This window comes from Oratosquilla oratoria, chromosome 6, assembly GCF_046742065.1.
Source record: "Oratosquilla oratoria isolate Oo_2021 chromosome 6, ASM4674206v1, whole genome shotgun sequence".
In the NCBI taxonomy this organism is placed as follows: Eukaryota; Metazoa; Arthropoda; class Malacostraca; order Stomatopoda; family Squillidae; genus Oratosquilla; species Oratosquilla oratoria.
The window spans coordinates 74902513-74921934 of record NC_134782.1 but is presented as its reverse complement, the minus strand read 5'-3'; the positions used below and the strand labels follow the sequence as shown (position 1 = coordinate 74921934).

At 41.2% G+C, this 19422-nt stretch overlaps 1 protein-coding gene across 3 annotated transcripts in view; it reads left to right on the top strand.

Annotated features, from left to right (window-relative positions):
- Mvd (mevalonate diphosphate decarboxylase) overlaps positions 1-19422 on the top strand; it is a 44692-nt gene that overhangs the window by 13737 nt on the left and 11533 nt on the right. For 2 of the 3 annotated variants that reach the window (XM_076187361.1, XM_076187363.1), the window contains exons 7-8: positions 5443-5565; positions 11031-11216. In XM_076187361.1, coding sequence (XP_076043476.1) covers positions 5443-5565; positions 11031-11216 — 309 coding nt within the window. Of the gene's footprint in view, positions 1-5442; positions 5566-11030; positions 11217-18177; positions 18352-19422 lie in introns of those variants that run through there. The other variant, XM_076187364.1, reaches the window with a different exon arrangement.

The following is a 19422-nucleotide window of genomic DNA, read 5'->3' as shown; positions in this document are numbered from 1 at the left end:
TTTGCACCCAAATATCTAAAACTATCCACTTCCTCCAGTCGCTCTCCCTCAATGCTCACTTCCAGATTACTGCCACTTTCACCCCTTGTACATCTCATCACCTTACTTTTACCCACATTTATCTTCAGCTTTCTTCTATCACACACTCTCCCAAACTCTGTCACCAGCTTCCTCAATCCCTTCTCCGATCCTGCCACAAGCACAATGTCGTCCACAAACAACAGCTGGCTCACCTCCCACTTTTCTCCATTTTCCTTAACCATCTCCAATCCCTGACCCACTACCCTTGCATTCACCTCTCGCACCACCCCATCCATGTATAAGTTGAACAGCCAGGGTGACATAACGCATCCCTGACGAAGTCCCACCTTTACCTCAAACCACTCACTCTCTCCATTTCTAATCCTGACACAAGCTCTACTACTCTCATAAAAACTCTCGACAGCTCCCAGCTTTCCTCCTATCCCGTATATCCGCATAACCTCCCACAATGCCTTTCTGTCTACCCTGTCGTAAGCCTTTTCCAGATCCATAAAGGCCCAGAAAACATCCTTCCCCTTACCTATAGCTTTCTCACATATCTGTCTTACCACAAAAATCTGATCTACACAACCTCTACCTGTCCTAAACCCACACTGTTCCTCACCAATTACTCCCTCTGTTCCTCTCCTAATCCTCTCAATCAAGATCCTCCCATAAGCCTTCCCAACTACACTTAACAAGCTAATCCCTCTGAAACTACTACATTCACACTTGTCCCCCTTTCCCTTGTAAAGTGGAACTATACCGTAAAACGTAAAAAATACCATATTTTTGGGCTTCTTTCAAATCCTATCTCCTCTTAAATTTTTTATTCAATGTCTTCCATTTTACAGCAAAAGAATCTTCTACATATATAAAAAAAAACAAAATAGAAAGTTTTTTTTTTTAATATCTTTGTTTAACGCCGAGGAAAAAAATATAAAAAATTATCGAAAAAAATGCAAAATTTTGACTTTGACACATTATTAAAAAAAATTCTGTTTAACATATGCAAAAAAACTCTATTTCATTTTTTGTCATTTATCTAGCTATCAATAGAGACCTCACATGCAAAAATCGGTTGAAAATTGAGGGAGGAGATAGACTTTGTATATCAAAAACTTGCATTTTTCAGAAACGAGTGTTAAAGTTTTTTTTTTTTTTCCCTTAGTTTGACTAAATTTTACATTGGACCTCCTAAGACCCATTAAAAACAGGTTCCATTGTATTTTCATGATGATTTTGCATCTTTCAAGTAACTCAGGCACTTTGTACCCTCCTACAGTGTAGGATATTATTCACTCAAAGTGAGGGTCTCATAAGCCACCACCTCACTCTTTGTCGCAAAGTTTGAGTTCTTGGTCTAGAATGACCCAGCAAGGTAGTCTGATTGCTGGGATTCAGCTCTCTTTCTTTTCTTGGGTTTCCTTTCTGGTGTTGGAATAGGCTCTTGCTGCATCAGGGACATCACTGTGAGGTTTGAGACTCTAAACCCAAGGTGTTGCAACAAGGAGGCATCCTTGTAGCCACTTGTTAGCAAACAGTTGTTTGCGTAGAGACAACGTGTCTGATATAGGTGTAGAGGACAGAGGATCAGGTGCTGAGGATGTGGATGTAGATGGCAGGGAGAGAGCTGCTGGAGGGAGTACTAGTGGTGGTGGCGGAGGTGGTGATAACAAAGTTGATGCTGGGGTTCTTTCTTTCTCCCCTTGAGTTGCTAATGTAGACATTCTTATCTTCTGCAAGTGTGCCTTTTGTTTGGATAGCTTAGGCATGGCTAATATCTTCAAATATCTCTTCACTGAAAAATAGATGCGAATTTCACACGGCAAATTAGTGAACGCAACAAGCTAACGTGTACATGTCCTTTACTTTGTAAGGCTCAGGCCACTGCCAGTCGTGTAGGCTGAACTTCCTCACACCACATACTCACGTGCATGCCGGACGTAAGAGAAAACTTTATGAGTGCATCAAACGCAAAAAAAAATAGAGTAAAATATGGTCAAAACGTATGTAAACAATGGTCGTGCGCAGCATGTGGCTGCCGAGGGGAGGAAGGGTAGGCCCTTTAAACCCTTTAAAAATGGCGGTATGATAAAAATACTTTACCAGCATTTAGAGCAAAATCCCTACAATGTATTTATGCAATAAAACAATTTCTTTTCTTTTTTTGTGGAATTTTTCTTAAATCTGGGGGCGGGGGGACCCCTTAACAAGCTAATCCCTCTGAAACTACTACACTTACACTTGTCCCCTTTTCCCTTGTAAAGTGGAACTATACAGGCACTCCTCCAGTCCTTTGGCACTCTACCCTCTCTCCAGCAAACATTAAATAACCTCACCAGCCAGTCCACCACCACTGTACCTCCTTTTTTTAGACATTCTTCATGACATCCATCCAGACCAGGTGCCTTACCTACTTTCATCATCTTAACAACTGCTTTCACTTCATACTTCCTTATTTCTCCTCCATTTTTCTCACTCATCACAGTCATTTTCTTAGCATTTCCCACTGCAACTATCTTTCCCTCCGTATCCTCCTTCACATTAAGCAACTCCCTAAAATTTTCTGCCCATCTTCCCCTTACTGCCTTCTCTTCCATTATCAACTCTCCATCTGCACCTTTTACCTTTTCTTCTCTACTTGATTCGCCTCTTCCTCTCTTAATATCTTTCCAAAACATCTTTTTATTACTTTCAAAGTTTTCTGTCATACTCTTACCCCATTTCACATCTGCTCTCCTCTTTGCCTCCTTTACCTTGTGCTTTACTTCTCTTTTCTTTTCTTCTCTTCTCTTTTCTCTCTTTTCTGTAACCAGCATGGTGTACCAATATTTACTTTGAAGGGTTCTACAAAGTTATGCTCATTACATCCCATCTCTCTCTCGCTCTGTCTCTCTCTCTCCCTCTCTCTCTCTCTCTCTCTCTCTCTCTCTCTCTCTCTCTCTCTCTCCCTCTTTTTTGGACAATAACACTGCTTGTAACCATATGAATTTGATACTGACAGTGCATTGTATTGTGATCTTGCTATTCATCTTCATTTCTATCTATACAGACGCTCCTCAACTTACGTTTTAGTTACGTTCCGAACGGCCGAACGTAAGTTGAAAATGAACGTAAGTTGTTACTGTACCATACATCCATAAATTCTATTACCGTATCTTATAAAACACCCCTAAATCATTAATTATACACATAACATTGTAAAATAATAACATTAATTTCAAATGAATTAAATTCAAGCAACATAAATTGAGATGGTGGAGGAGGAGGGGGAGGAGGAGGAGGAGGCAAGGCACGTTCAGTCTGTCGTTTGTGCCATGTAAACAATGGACGCAGCGTCATGCGTAAGTATCGTTTGAACTACGGAGAGCGCACTAAACTAAAAAAAAATTCTTTACAATTTTTTTTTTTTTACAGTCAGTTCAAACGTAAAATCGAAAAAAACGTAAAACGAATGAACGTAAGTAGAGGAGCGTCTGTATATCAAGAGCTTTTTTTCTCACTTGTAAGGAAATACCAAGGATGAGGTAAAAGGGCCATTTGGAAAGAGGGGAATGTTGAGGGAAGGACGGGCAAAGACACAGGGTAGGGGTGTATGGAGAATGGTTGTGTGTAGATGATGCTGTAATGCATGAAAGGGAGTGGGTGGGGTATGGGGTGAGGGAATATGTGTGAAAAACAAATTGACACAGCCTGAAGAGATTTCTCCCCATCATTTCTTGAAGAGGGGGGATCGCCAATTAAATGAAGCAGCCTTGCTGTGGATGTGCTGTGTCTCACAACACTGCTTCTGACCCAGGGCAGTGGGTAAGATGCAGGGATGACCCATCATCCATGAGGTGCCAAGATAAGAGAGAGGGAGGGAGTGGAGTATGTGGGGATGGAATGGGTGGGAGTGGATTTTATGCCCTTATTTTTTTGGCTACCTCCCTTGTAAGGGGGAAAAAGCCTTTAGTATATGTATGTATAAGGAAATATATATTTATCTTATATATTCATATATATATATATTCATACATACATTCTTATATGTGAATATATATTGCTATTCATCTCTATTTCTATTTATCCATACACTCAGAGCTTTTCCCCCTTATAAGGGATTGTATATATACATACATATACCAAAGGCTTTTCCCCCTTACAAGGGAGGTAGCCAAAAAACAAAGGCATAAAAACATAAAATCCACTCCCACCCATTCCATCCCCACATACTCCAATCCCATTCACCATCCCCCCCTCCCTCTTATCTTGGCTCTTCCTGGATGACTGATCACCCCTGCATCTCACCCACTGCCCTGGTTCAGAAGCAGTGCAGCAAGATAGCCCATCCACAGCAAGGCCACTTCATTTAATCAGTGACCCCCCTTCTCCATCCCCTAATGCAGAAAAAGAGAAGACGGAGAGAAATCCCTTCGGGCCACATCAACTTATTATTCACACATACTCCCCCACCACCTCCTTTCCATGCATCACAGCATCATCCATACACAACCATTCTCCATTCACCCCTATATTTTGTCTTCTGCAATGCCCCTTTTACCCCATCCATCCATGTCATCCTAGGATGTCCCCTCATGTTCACTCCCTCCACCTCTGCCTTCCACACCTCTTTTACTGATCTTTCTCCACTCTTTCCATGTGTCCAAACCATCCCAATACTCTTTCATCAACCCTATCTTCCAACTCTCTTTCCACCCCTGTTCTCCTCCTCACCTCCTTGTTTCTCACTCTATCCTGCCTAGTAACCCCTATCATAATTTCTCAGGCACCTCATCTCAAACACATTCAAACTCCTTCTCTCTTCCTCTCTTATGTTCAATGTTTCTCTCCCATACAATGCTGTTGGCACAATCACTCCTTCATACAATCTCCTCTTAGCCTCCATTCCCAAATGTCTATTTCTCATTACTCCTTTTAATCCCTCAAGGTATTTACTTGCTTCACTCAACCTACATTCTACCTCCACTCCTCCCTTTCCTGCCACTTTTTCACCCAAGTATCTAAAACTGCCCACTTCCTCCAGTCTTTCTCCCTTAATACTCATTTCCAATTTGCTGCCACATTCTCCCTTTGTACATCTCATCACCTTACTTTACCCACATTTATCTTCAACTTCCGTCTTTAGCATAGCTTCCCAAACTCTGTCACTAACTTCCTTAATCCCTCCTCTGATCCTGCCTCAAATGCAGTAATGTCAGCAAACAACAATTGGCTTATCTCCTACTTCTTGCTGGAGACCTGCAGTACATGTGCTGGAGGTTTCCAGTTGTTGAAATCCAAGACAGTGGTTATCATTATTTGATGTAGTTGTGATACATTATGTTAAATAGCTACTTTGTACTAAGGAACTTTCATTTCAGGTTCTGATACAGCAGGTTGTACATAACAAGTTTAATGATTTCTTTAATCCAATAGGCAAATGCTGGCCGCAAGAAAACACCCAGTACTGAGGGGATGCGGAGAAGTATCAGGACAAGTCGTTTGATGCAGTATCGTGTCAAGGAATCTGTAATCACTCGGATAAAGGATATGACCCAGGTATTGTAGACAAAACTTAGTCTATCTGTATATACCAAGGGCCTCTTCCCTTTTATAAGGAAGGTAGCTAAAACTTACCATCTTCTTTTTCTGCCCTGCCTAAAGAATGAGACAATTTAACTTTTAATGTTTACTTGTACAGCATTTACTTTTGTGAATGCATACCACCTCTGTTGATATTATGCTCCACCTTTTCATGGCCTTGTTAGGAAGAATGTACCTCTTGGTATCTTTTCAACTCATTTCCTTTTTCAATTTAACCTCAAGGAAGATCTATGCTTAATCCTCTCAGAGTGGGTACTAACTTAAAAGTTCTGTCTATACACCAAGAGCTTTTTCCCCCTTATAAGGGAGGTAGCCAAATCAAAGACACCTACTCCCACCCATTTCACTCCCATCCACCACCCTTTCCTTCCTCTTATCTCCTCATGGATGACTGGTCATCCCTACACCCTGCCCACTGCCCTGGGTCATAAGTAATGTAGCAAGATACAGTGCATCCACAGCAAGGCCACTTCACTCAATCAACTACCCCCCTCTCCATCCCCTTATGCAGAAAAAGAGGAAACTGGGATCCCTTTGGGCTGAACAAAAATATCATTCACACATAAACAGCACCTACTCCCATCCCCCACCCCTCCCATGCATAACAGTATCATCTATACACAGCCACTCTCCACTCATCCCTATCTCCTGCCTTTCCATTCCTTCCTCAACAGACATTCCCCATAAAAGTTAAAAAGAAAACCAAAGTTGGCTTTTGCCTATCCATCCACCTTATTCTTGGGCTTCCTCTCAAGTTCACTCCATCTTCTGTTCTCCACATTCTTTTTACTAGTCTTTCCCCCCCCCCTTTTTTTCCATAATACATCATTCCTCTTTCATCAGCCCTATCTAACAGTTTCTCATTCTTTTGCTTCATTTCTACATTCCACACACTATCCTTGTAATACATATACCAAGAACTTTTTCCCCCTTACAAAGGAGGTAGCCAAAGTCAAAGGCATAATTCCAGTTCCACCCATTTTATCCCCACATACTCCACTCCTATTCACCACCCCTCCCTCCCTCTTTTCTTGGCTCCTCCTGCCCTGGGTCAGAAGCAGTGTAGCAAGACACACCACAATCACAGCAAGGCTGCTTCATTTAATCAGCACTCCTCCCTTCTCCATCCCCTCTTGCAAAAAAAGAGAAGACAGTGAGAAATCCCTTTGGGCTGCATCAAAATATTCACACATACTCCCTAACCCCCACCTCCTACCCACTCCTTTCCATGCATCACCTACTAACCATTTACAGAATTATGAGAGGAAAAGAATGCCTTGATAGAGGGGACTTATTAAAGCGGGACAGAGGAAAAACAAGAGGACATGCAATGAAACTCAAAAAGAATAACTACAGAAGAGACCCGAAAAAGAACAGCTTCCAACACAGTGATATATATATGGAACAAATTGGATGAAGAAATAGTGTGTGCAAACACAATACAAGAATTTAAGAACAAACTTGATCTTGCGAGATACAAAAATGGGTTACCACGAGCATAGCTCCCCTCCCCATATAATACAACTAGGTAAATACACAACCATTCTCCACTCACCCCTATCTTCTTCCTTCCTCAACATACATCCCCCTCTTTGCCAACACCCCTTTTACCCCATCCATCCATCTCATCCTTGGTTGCCCCTCATGTTCACTCCATCCACCTCTGCCCTCCACATTTCTTTTAATAATCTTTCTTCACTCATTTTTTCCATGTGTCCATACATACATATACCAATGGCTTTTTCCCCATTACAAGGTAGGTAGCCAAAAACAAAGGCATAAAATCCACTGCTACCCATTCCATCCCCATATACTCCACTCCCATTCACCCCCCTCCCTCCCTCTTATCTTGGCCCCTCTTGGATGATGAGTCACCCCTGCATCTCACCCACTGCCTTGGGTCAGAAGCAGTGTCGCAAGACACAGCACGTCTGCAGCAAAGCTGCTTTATTTAATTGGCAATCCCCCCTCTCCTCCCCTCATGCAGAAAAAGAGAAGTCGGGGAGAAATCCCTTTGGGCTGCATCAAAAAATCATCCACACATACTCCCTCACCCCCCTTCCCATCCCCAACCCACTCCCATCCATGCATCACAGCATCATCCATACACAACCATTCTCCATTCACCCCGATCTTCTGGCTTCTCCCTTCCTTCCTCGACAGACATTCCCCTCTTTCCCAATGCCCCTATTACCCCATCTCATCTCATCCTTGGTCGCCCGCACATGTTCACTTCTTCCACCTCTGCCTTCCACACCACTTTTATTAATCTTTTTTAATTCATTCTTTCCATGTGTCCAAATCATCCCAATACTCTTTCATCAACCCTATCTCCCAACTTCCTTTCCACCCCCCACTCTCCTCACCTCCTCATTTCTCACTCTATCCAGCCTAGTAACCCCTATCATACTTCTCAGGCACCTTATCTCAAACACATTAACAAGCACAATAGCAAAAATTTGTGAAAGAGTGATCAAAAACAGATGGGTTAAGTACCTGGAAGAAAAATCTATACTGAACCCAAATCAATTTGGATTTAGACAAGGGAGATCCTGTACAACAAATCTGATTTGCTTTTACTCAAGATTAGTAGACATAATAGAAGAAAGAGATGGATGGGCAGACTGTGCTTTTCTGGACCTGCAAAAGGCATTCGATAAGGTACCTCATAGGAAACTAATAAATAAGATAGAGTCAAAAGGTGGCATCAGAGGAAAATTATTGGAATGGATGAAAGACTTTCTGATTGGGAGGAAAATGAGAGTTGTAATTAGAGAAAAATTCTCCAACTGGGAAGAAGTAAAAAGCGGGGTCCCGCAAGGATCAGTACTGGCACCGATCATGTTCGCTGTATACGTTAATGACATGAATGAAGGCGTGGAGTGCTATATAAATTTTTTTGCAGATGATGCAAAATTACTTAAGAAGGTATAAACGGAAGAGGACTGCAACTCATTGCAACAAGATCTGGACACAATATGGAATTGGACTCAAAAATGGGAAGTAAAATTCAATATTAAGAAATGCAGCATAATGGAATTTGGAAAGAGTAAAAATAGAATATCAAAAGATTACAGAATTGGGGAAGAAAAAATAAATAAAACAAACTATGAAAAAGATCTTGGAGTGATGATTGGAAAGGACATGAAACCAGATAAGCATATAAACAAGATGTTCGGAGAAACCTACAACTTATTGAGAGCAATCAAAGTGGCATTTACCTATATGGACGAAGAAATGATAAGGAAAATACTTACTACACTAATAAGACCAAAACTTGAGTACGCAGCATCACTTTGGACACCCAGTACCAAAAAGAATATTAAGAAACTAGAAAGATTACAAAGAGCGACAACAAAACTAGCACCGACACTCGCCGAACTAACATATGAGCGAAGACTATCCAAATTGAACCTACCAACTCTGGAACAAAGAAGAGAAAGAGGAGATTTGCTAACTATCTACAGAATAATGAAAGGAATGGAAGTTTTAGACAGGAACGACCTATTAATGTGGGACAACGGTAAAACAAGAGGACACGGAAAAAAATTGAAAAAGGATAGTTATAGAAAAAACTTGAAAAGGAACAGTTTCCCACACAGAGCGATAAATACATGGAACAAATTAGACAACAAAACAGTATGTGCTAACACTATACAAGATTTTAAGATAAAACTTGATGCGGAGAGATACAATGACGGGTCACCACGAGCATAGCTCCCCTCCCGTATATTACAACTAGGTAAATACATTGAAACTCCTCTCTTCCTCTCTTATGTTCCATGTTTCTGCCCCATTCAGTGCTGTCGGCACAATCACTCCTTCATACAATCTTCTCTTAGTATCCATTCCCAAATGTCTATTTCTCATTACACTTTTAAATCCCCCAAGGCATTTACTTGCTTCTGTCAATCTATATCTCCACCTCCACTCCTCCCTTTCCCACAGCATTCACACCCAAGTATCTAAAACTATCCACTTACTCCACTCTCTCCCTTAATATTCACTTCCAATTTGCTGCCACATTCTCCCCTTTTACATCTCATCACCTTACCTTTATCCACAACTTACTTCTTTTGCACACCTTCCCAACCTGTCACTAACTTCCTTAAGTCCCTCCTCTGATCCTGCCACAACTGCAGTGTCGTGAGCAAACATCATCTGGCTTGTCTCCCACTTTTCTCCATTTTCTTTAACCTTCTCCAATCCCCAACCCATCACCCTTGCATTTACCTCCTGCACCACCCCATCCATGTATAAATTAAACAGCCAAGGTGACATAACATCCCTGGTGAAGCCCCACCTTTACCTCAAACTGCTCAATCTCTCCATTTCTGATTCTAGCACAGGCCCCACTACTCTTGTAAAAACTCTTGACTGCTCTTAACAGCTTTCCCCCTATCCCATATATCTGCAATTCCTTGCACAGTGCCTTCCTCTCTCCCCTCTCATAAGCCTTTTTGAAATCCATAAAGGCTCAAAAAGAAATCCTTACCTTTTCCTAAAGCTTTCTCATATATCTGCCCTAACACAAAAATCTGATCCACGCAACCCCTACCTGTCCTAGATCTACACTGTTCCTCACCAATTACTCCCTCTGTTCCTCTCCTAATCCTCTCAGTCAAAACCCTCCCATAAGCCTTCCCGTGTCCAAACCATCCCAATCCTCTTTCACCAACCCTATCTCCCAACTCCTTTACCACTCCTGCTCTTTTCCTCACTTCCTTGTGTATCACTCTATCCAGTCTAGTAACCTTTTTCTCTCTTCCTCTCCTATGTTCCATGTTTCTGCCCCATACAGTGCTGTTGCCACAATCGCCCCTTCATACAATCTCCTTTTTGCCTCCATTCCCAAATGTCTATTTCTCATTTCCTTTTTTAATTCCCCAAGGCATTTACTTGCTTCTCTCAATCTACATTCCACCTCCATTCCTCCCTTTCCCACCATATTCACCCCCAAGCAGCTAAAGCTATCCACTTCCTCCAGCCTCTTTTCCTTAATACTCACATCCAGTTTGCTGCCATCTTTCCCCCTTGTACATATCCTCACCCTACTTTTACCCATATTTATCTTCAACTTCCTTCTTTTGCACACCTTCCCAAACTCCATCACTAACTTCCTTAATCCCTCCTCTGATCCTGCTACAAGCAGTGTCGTCAGCAAGCAACCACTGACTTATCTCCCATTTTTCTCCAATTTCTTTAACCATCTCCAATCCCCAGTCCATTACCCTTGCATTTACCATATAATACCTACTATATTTTTCAAACATGTTCATTCTCTTCTTTTCTGCATCTCTTAAATTCCACTTTAGTGTGCTAGTTTAGACTTCCACACTGAAATGTTATGGGCTGAGTACAATACTTTGGTATGGAAAAATAAGATTAATTTTTCTGTAACTGGTTGTTTGCCCCTACAGGCCATAGAGAATAAAGACTGGTCTACATTTTGTGACCTGACAATAGCAGACAGCAATGAGATGCATGCTGTTTGCCTTGACACTTTCCCACCTTGTATCTACATGAATGACACATCCCATAGAGTTGCTGCTTTAGTGCATCGCTACAATGACCAAATGGTTGCTCAGGGCAAGAAGGATTTAAAGGTGAGTTGTGTTTGTAATTAATGCAATCCATGGGTGATTCCATAGCTGAATAAAAAACATGGGAAAGAATGAAAGGGAAAGCATTTTCCATTGTGTTCAAAGAGTTGCTATAGGTGCAGGTTCCTTTGGCCCAGCATCATTGTCATAACCCCTTTAGTCAGAGACTTCTTATTAGCAAAGTTAAGTCACCCCTCTCATAAGGTAATTTAATGGTGGCTGGAACAGAATCTGTAGAATGTGTCACTCTTAAAGTGGGTTTCTAACCCACATTTCAGAAAATGGAATCAAAGAGGAATTTTTATGCTCTCAACTATATGCCTTTGCATGCTGAGGAACAGTGTGGGTTTAGGACAGGTAGGTGTTGTGTAGATCAAATTTTTGTGGTAAGACATATGTGGGAAAGCTTTAGGAAAAGATTAGTGTGTTTTTTGGATATATAGATTTGGAAAAGGGTTATGACATGGTGGGAGGTATTGCAGATACATGGGATAGGAAGAAAGCTGTTAAGAGCAGTCAAGAGTTTTCACAAGAATAGTAGAGCCTGTGTTAGAATCAGAAATGGAGAGAGTGAGTAGTTTGAGGTAAAGGTGGGACTTTGCCAGAGATGTGTTATGTCGCCTTGGCTGTTCAATTTATACATGGATGGGGTGGTACAAGAGGTAAATGCAAGGGTAATGGGCCGGGGATTGAAGATGGTTAAAGAAAATGGAGAAAAGTGGGAGATAAGCCAGGTAATGCACATAGGTAGAAATAACAGTAAGTATGATTACAGGTTATTTGGAAATAAATTAACAAAAGTGAATAGTGAAAAATATCTCGGCATAATTATCAGTAATGATCTCAAATCATCCAAGCAGTGTATTTCAGCCTCTGAGAAAGCAAATAAGATTCTAGGACTGATTGCACGATCTTTTGACTTCAAAAGTCCATCACTCATTAACAAGCTATATAAATCGTTAGCTCATCCACATTTGGAATATGCTGTTTCCGTATGGTCACTCGATCTCATTAACCCGTGGATGCACGATTTTTTTTCAAGCAAATATGCACCGTGGGGTCAATTTGACCCCAACCTCTTTTTTTTTAAAGTATTTTAGCATATTAAAGGCAAATAAAATATTTCTAGTGTTAATACATATATCTAATACCCGGTATATAAAGAGAAACATCACTTCTTTATATAAAGGCAAAACAAATAATATATAATGGACCAATGTACAAATATACGTGCTTCAAAGTAAACTCAATAGATAGTGAAAGAAAATATTTCCTCTAATATCACATCAAAATAAAGTTAGAACTAGTGAACAGGAATCAACATATATATTCAATACCTCCCTTGTTTACATTGTAGTAGAGGATAGTTTCTGGTTTTCTCTTGTTGGATTCATCCAATTTGTTTGATGTATGCTGACTTGATAGGAGTACAACATTCTTGTTCTTTTTTGCTTTGTAAGAAACTATCTGTATTCCATCTTCTGAATAGGCAAAAACACTTTCGTGCATTTTTTCTGTTTTACTTCACGTAATTCTTTAGGAACTTCTCTTCTGTTGTTGCGAATAGTCCCAACTAACGACATTTGCTTCTGTGCAAGTTCGCGTGCCAACTTCAGGCTGGTAAAAAAGTTGTCACACGTCACATTTCTCCCAGAACTATACAAGTGACGGGTAAGAGAGAGTACCCAATGCATTCCCAATTCTTCAGTTCTCGACTCATCTTTGCCAGTGTACATTTGTATATTTGATACAAAGTAGCTTTTTGGATCTGCGAGTAACCAAAATTTCAATCCATACTTTGCAGGCTTTGAAGGCATGTATTGTATGAATCTACAACGCCCCCTGTATGGATAGAGTTGCTCATCAACAGTAACACATTCAGTATGTGCGTAACAACGCTGTGAGTTCTGAACGAATCCATCAAACAACAAACGAACAGCGGCGAGTTTCTCTTGCTAACCTGCTATTACGAGTTGTAGGATTGTCAACGCTCGTCGTATGTCCTCGAATCTTTTCACTGACATTGTCTTTGAAAATATTGGAGGGCCAAATTCGGGGCTCCATAATTGCCTTACAGCTTGGTTTTTACTGCGATAGACGCCACGAAGAATGCAGAGACCAACATAAGCACGGAGCTCATTTTCTGTGATGAGTTTCCAATCTTGACAAATCTGCTGCCCTTGTTTATTAGTTTCAACCAGAATGGTCCCCATCATATCTCTGTCAAAAAGTAAATCAAATGCAGTACATGGGTCTTCTGTTATTCGATTTGTTGTGTATGCTGTAACACCGGATTGTGAAGTCAATATGTTCAAACTCTTCATTCTACCTTGTGAGGAAGGCTCATTGAAGAACCAACAATCGCCAGAAGGAGACTGTAGGTATTTAGTGTCAACAGCAACACTTGATGCTGTTACATCTTCAGAAATATCCTCATCAGCATCAGAACAATCACTAGAGGCATCACCAACTTGAGGTATAAACTCTTCGTCCCTTATGTCATCTGTATCTTTATCTACATCGCTTTGGAGAAGTATTTCTGAAATGCGTTCATTACTCAGTGATTTCCTACGAGCCATTGCAGAGAGTGTTGTTCCTGTAACCAGCACCCGTGCTCAACTGATGGTGTAATTTCTATGACAGCGAGGGCAGAACGTTGTGTGAAAACTTGTTTGAACTTGTTCACATTTGTTGCGTGTTTGACACTATCTGGCACTTCTTTCTGAATGAAGAATTTTCTCAGCTATAAATTAAAAGTTTTCACTTTTACATATTATATTCACTGTAAAATAGAACATATTTCATCATTTGATATCTGTAATATAGAGGATGATTTATGCAGATTCAATTTAACATTACACTGAGATGGGGTCATTTTGACCCCAGCTGTGCAGGAATAGTGTAACTATTAAATTGGAGACTATTACGATTTATTTTTGAAAATTACTGAACCTAGAACATAACTTTCAATTATTTGGGAAAAGTCACAAAGGCATGTTCAAATATATCGATTGAAACTAAAGTATTTTAAGTTTAAAACTCGCTTGGGGTCAGTTTGACCCCACCGTGCATCCACGGGTTAAAGACATTGGCAGACTGGAAAAAGTACAACAGCGAGACCACAAAACTGATTCCAAATATCAAAAATAAATCATACGAAAATAGACTAAAAAAGCATAGTGTGTTAGCACAATGTGAATATATTTATTAACTTGTATTGTGATGTTGCATGTTTGTCGTGTATAGTGCAATGATTGTGTTATTGTAAGTTTTAGCAGATGCAGTGCGCGCGATGTATTGGCACCAAAAATGAGAGCGTGGCGTCGGAAGCCAGTATTCTAGCAGCCTTGATGTCTGCCGCACACATTTTTGTGCTTGTGTTCTTTTGTGTATCTAAATATACTTGTGCCTTGACTTTCGTCGTGTCTTAATTTTTGCCACCCAGAACAATAGACTCAGAGGTAACTTGATACAGGTCTTTAAAATTCTAAAGGGAATTGACATCAAAAGTACAAAATTTTCACACTGAATGAGAATCCGACAAGAAACAATGGTCTCAAACTGTCCAGAAATAGATTCAGTTTGGAAGTGGGTAGAAACAACTTTGCCAACTGTGTAGTTAATGAATGGAATAAACTTCCTGCAGAGGCAGTGCAATGTAGTTCAGTTTGAAGCTTTAAGAATCATTTAGATAAACACCTAAGCAAGATGCTGTAATGATTATAATTTATTTTATATTATGTGTGAGCAAATTTTAACGCAGCCCGAAGGGATTTCTCCCCGTCTTCTCTTTTATGAATGGAGGGACGGAGATTTAATGAAGCGGCCATGCTATGGATATGCTGTGTCTTGCGACACTGCTTTCTGACCCAGGGCAGTGGACAGGGTGCAGGGATGACCCATCATCCAGGAGGTGCTAAGATGAGAGGGAGGGTGGAGGGGTGTGGAGTGTATTCAGGGATGGAATGGGTGGGAATGATTTTATGCCTTTTCCTTTTTGGCTACCTCCCTTGTAAGGGGGAAAAAGCCTTGGTATATGTATGTATGTATTTGTTTTTATAAAAGACAGAAGACCTGTTAAAAGAGAAGTAAAGCACAAAGTAAAGGAGGCAAAGAGGAGAGCAGATGTAAAATGGGGTAAGGGTATGACAGAAAATTTTTAAAGTAATAAAAAGATGTTTTGGAAAGAAATTAAGAGAGGAAGAGGAGGCGAATCAAGTAGAGAAGAAAAGGTAAAAGGTGCAGATGGAGAGATGATAATGGAAGAGAAGGCAGTAAGGGGAAGATGGGCAGAATATTTTAGGGAGTTGCTAAATGTGAATGAGGATGGGGAGGGAAACATAGTTGCAGTGGGAAATGCTAAGAAAATGACCATGATGAGTGAGGATAATGGAGGAGAAATAAGGAAGGATGAGGTGAAGGCAGTTGTTAAGGTGATGAAAGAAGAATGTCTAAAAAAAGGAGGTACAGTGATAGTGGACTGGCTGGTGAGGTTATTTAATGTTTGCTGGAGAGAGGGTAGAGTGCTGGAGGAGTGCCTGTATATTTCCACTTTACAAGGGAAAAGGGGACAAGTGTGAGTGTAGTAGTTTCAGAGGGATTACCTTGTTAACCCATTAAACTCCGATGACAAGATGTCTTGTCATTTGGTCAAATTAAACAAAAAATCATAAAACACCAAAATGTTTGATCAAACACCAGAAAAATATGACGTCAGTCCTTGCTTCGCGAAGCGAGGACTGACGCCATATTTTTCTGGTGTTTGATCAAACATTTTGGTGTTTTATGATTTTTTGTTTAATTTGACCAAATGACAAGACATCTTGTCATCGGAGTTGAATGGGTTAAGTGTAGTTGGGAAGGCTTATGGGAGGATCTTGATTGAGAGTTAAGGAGAGGAACAGAGGGAGTAATTGGTGAGGAACAGTGTGGATTTAGGACAGGTAGAGGTTGTGTAGATCAGATTTTTGTGGTAAGACAGATATGTGAGAAAGCTATAGGAAAGGGGAAGGATGTTTTTTTGGTTTTTATGGATCTGGAAAAGGCAGACATGAAGGCACTGTGGGGGGTTTGGCAGTTATACAGGATAGGAGGAAAGCTTCTAGGAGCTGTCAAGAGTTTTTACGAGAGTAGTAGAGCATGTGTCAGGATTAGAAATGGAGAGATTGAGTGATTCGAGGTAAAGGTGGGACTTCGTCAAGGATGCATTATGTCTCCCTGGCTGTTCAACTTATACATAGATGGGGTGGTGTGAGAGGTAAATGTAAGGGTGGTGGGTCAGGGATTGGAGATGGTTAAAGAAAATGGAGAAAAGTGGGAGGTGAGTCAGCTGTTGTTTGCGGACGACACTGCACTTGTGGCAGGATCAGAGGAGGTATTGTGGAAGTTGGTGACAGAGTTCGGGAGAGTGTGTGAAAGAAGAAAGCTGAAGATAAATGTGAGTAAAAGTAAGGTGATGAGATGTACAAGGGGTGAAAGTGGCAGCAGACTGGAAGTGAGCATTAAGGGAGAGCGACTGGAGGAAGTGGATAGTTTTAGATACTTGGGTACAAATGTGGCAGGAAAAGGTGGAGTGGAGGTGGAGGTAGAATGTAGATTGAGAGAAGCAAGTAAATGCCTTGGTGGATTAAAAAGTGTAATGAGGAATAGACATTTGGGAATGGATGCTAAGAGGAGACTGTATGAAGGAGTGATTGTGCCAACAGCACTATATGGGGCAGAAACATGGAACATAAGAGAGGAAGAGAGAAGGAGTTTGAATGTGTTTGAGATGAGGTGTCTGAGAAGTATGATAGGAGCTACTAGGCTGGATAGAGTGAGAAATAAGGTGAGGAGGAGAACAGGGATGGAAAGGGAGTTGGGAGATAGGGTTGATGAAAGAGTATTAGGATGGTTTGGACACATGGAAAGAATGAATGAAGAAAGACTAGTAAAAGAGGTATGGAAGGCAGATGTGGGGGGAGTGAACTTGAGGGGATGTCCTAGGATGAGATGGATGGATGGGGTGAAGGGGGCTTTGGGGAAGAGGGGAATGTCTGTTGAGGAAGGACGGGAGAGGACAGAAGACGGGTGAAATGAGAATGGTTGTTTATGGATGATGTTGTGATGCATGAGGTGGAATGGTTGGGGGGATGGGGGGTGAGGTAGTATGTGTGAGCAAAATTTGACACAGCCCGAAGGAATTTCTCCCCGTCTTCTCCTTTTCTACATGGGGGGACGGAGAGGGGGGGGTCGCCAATTTAATGAAGTGGCCTTGCTGTGGATATGCTGTGCCTTGCGACACTGCCTCTGACCCAGGGCAGTGGACAGGGTGCAGGGATGACCTGTCATCCAGGAGGTGCTAAGATAAGAGGGAGGGGGGAGGGGAGGGGAGTGTATTTAGGGATGGAATGGGTGGGAATGATTTTATGCCTTTTTCTTTTTGGCTACCTCCCTTGAAAGGGGGAAAAAGCCTTGGTATATGTATGTATGTTTTTATTTTGTTATCATTTGTCTGTTTGATTCTCATTTATCATTAGTTATATGTCAATTTATTATTATTTTTCTATTTACCTGTTTGTTTATTATTTAACTATACCTATGCATTTATTTAACCTCTTCACTCCGGGGCACATCGCACGTCTGGCAGCATTAGCTGCCCGACATGCGATGTTGCGTCATAATAATCGCATTATAAAAAATAAAGTCAGTGCTCAGTCGTTTGTTCTCTTTCACCCGTGAATTTTGATAACCATAGAAAATATGATGAAGCCAGTTTAGAGAGAATGGAGGTTACGTAGGTATGACTACAATAAATATAATCAAGACGCTGACGTCGGCATCATCGCGTACCCACTTGCTCCTCATGACGCCTACGTAGGCGTCACCGTATGGAAGTGGTTAAGTATTTTATTTGTCATTTACATCATTATAGTTTTTATTTATTCATTTATTATTATTATTTTTTTTTTCATTTCCGACCTAGATATGGACCAAAAGGTCTCCTGTCGGCATGCTCCGCCATTGTAATCCTTTGTTTGCTGACAACACTGCACTTGTGGAAGGATCAGAGGAGGAATTGAGGAAATTAGTGACAGTTTGGGAAGGTGTGCAAAAGAAGGAAGTTGAAGATAAATGTGGGTAAGGTGATGAGATTTACAAGGGGGAAAGATGGCAGCAGACTGAAAGTGAGTATTAAGGAAGAGAGAGTGGAGTAAGTGAATAGTTTTAGATACTTGGGTGCAAATGTGGCAGGAAAGGGAGGACTGGAGGTGGAGGTGAAATGTAGATTGAGAGAAGCAAGTAAATGCCTTAGGGGATTAAAAAGTGTAATGAGAAATAGACAATTGGGAATGGATGCTAAGAGGAGATTGTAGACTGGATAGAGTGAGAAACAAGAAGGTGAGGAGGAGAGTAGGGGTGTAAAGGGAGTTGGGTCATAGGGTTGATGAAAGAGTATTGGGATGGTTTGGACACATGGAAAGAATGAGTGAAGAAAGACAAGTAAAATAGGTGTGGAAGGCAGAGGTGGAAGGAGTGAACACAAGGGGGCAACCAAGGTTGAGATGGATGGATGGGGGTAAAAGGGGCATTAGGAAAGAGGGGAATGTCTGTTGAGGAAGGACGGGCCAGGACAGAAGATAGGGGTGAATAGAGAATGATTATGTATGGATGATATTGTGATGCATGAAAGAGAGTGGGTTGGGAATGGGTGAGGTGAGGGAGTATGTGTGGATGATTTTTTGATGCAACCCAAAAGGATTTCTACCTGACTTCTCTTTTTCTGCGTGAGGGGACAGAGAGTGGGTGGTTGCTCATTAAATGAAGCGGCCTTGCTGCAGATGTGCTGTGTCTTGTTACACTGCTTCTGACCCAGGACAGTGGGTGAGATGCAGGGATGACCTGTCATCGAAGAGGAGCCAAGATAAAAGGGAGGAAGGGGGTTGAATGGGAGTGGAGTATATAGGGATGAAATGGGTGTGGCAGTGGATTTTATGCCTTTGTTTTTTGGGGTTAAAAGCTGCTAAGTAGCATGGAACTGATACTTTAGGGTCAATATGGGGTGACTCTACAGACCAGAGCCACACATCATTTTGTCTGAGGTAGAGGAAATCTCTGTTCATAGAGAAATAACGATACTAAATTATACTGCGACTATCCCTCAGTTATGCTGTCCCCCCACTCTTGTTAATGTTCTGCACCATTTCTCTGAATATCATTTCCTTTCTTT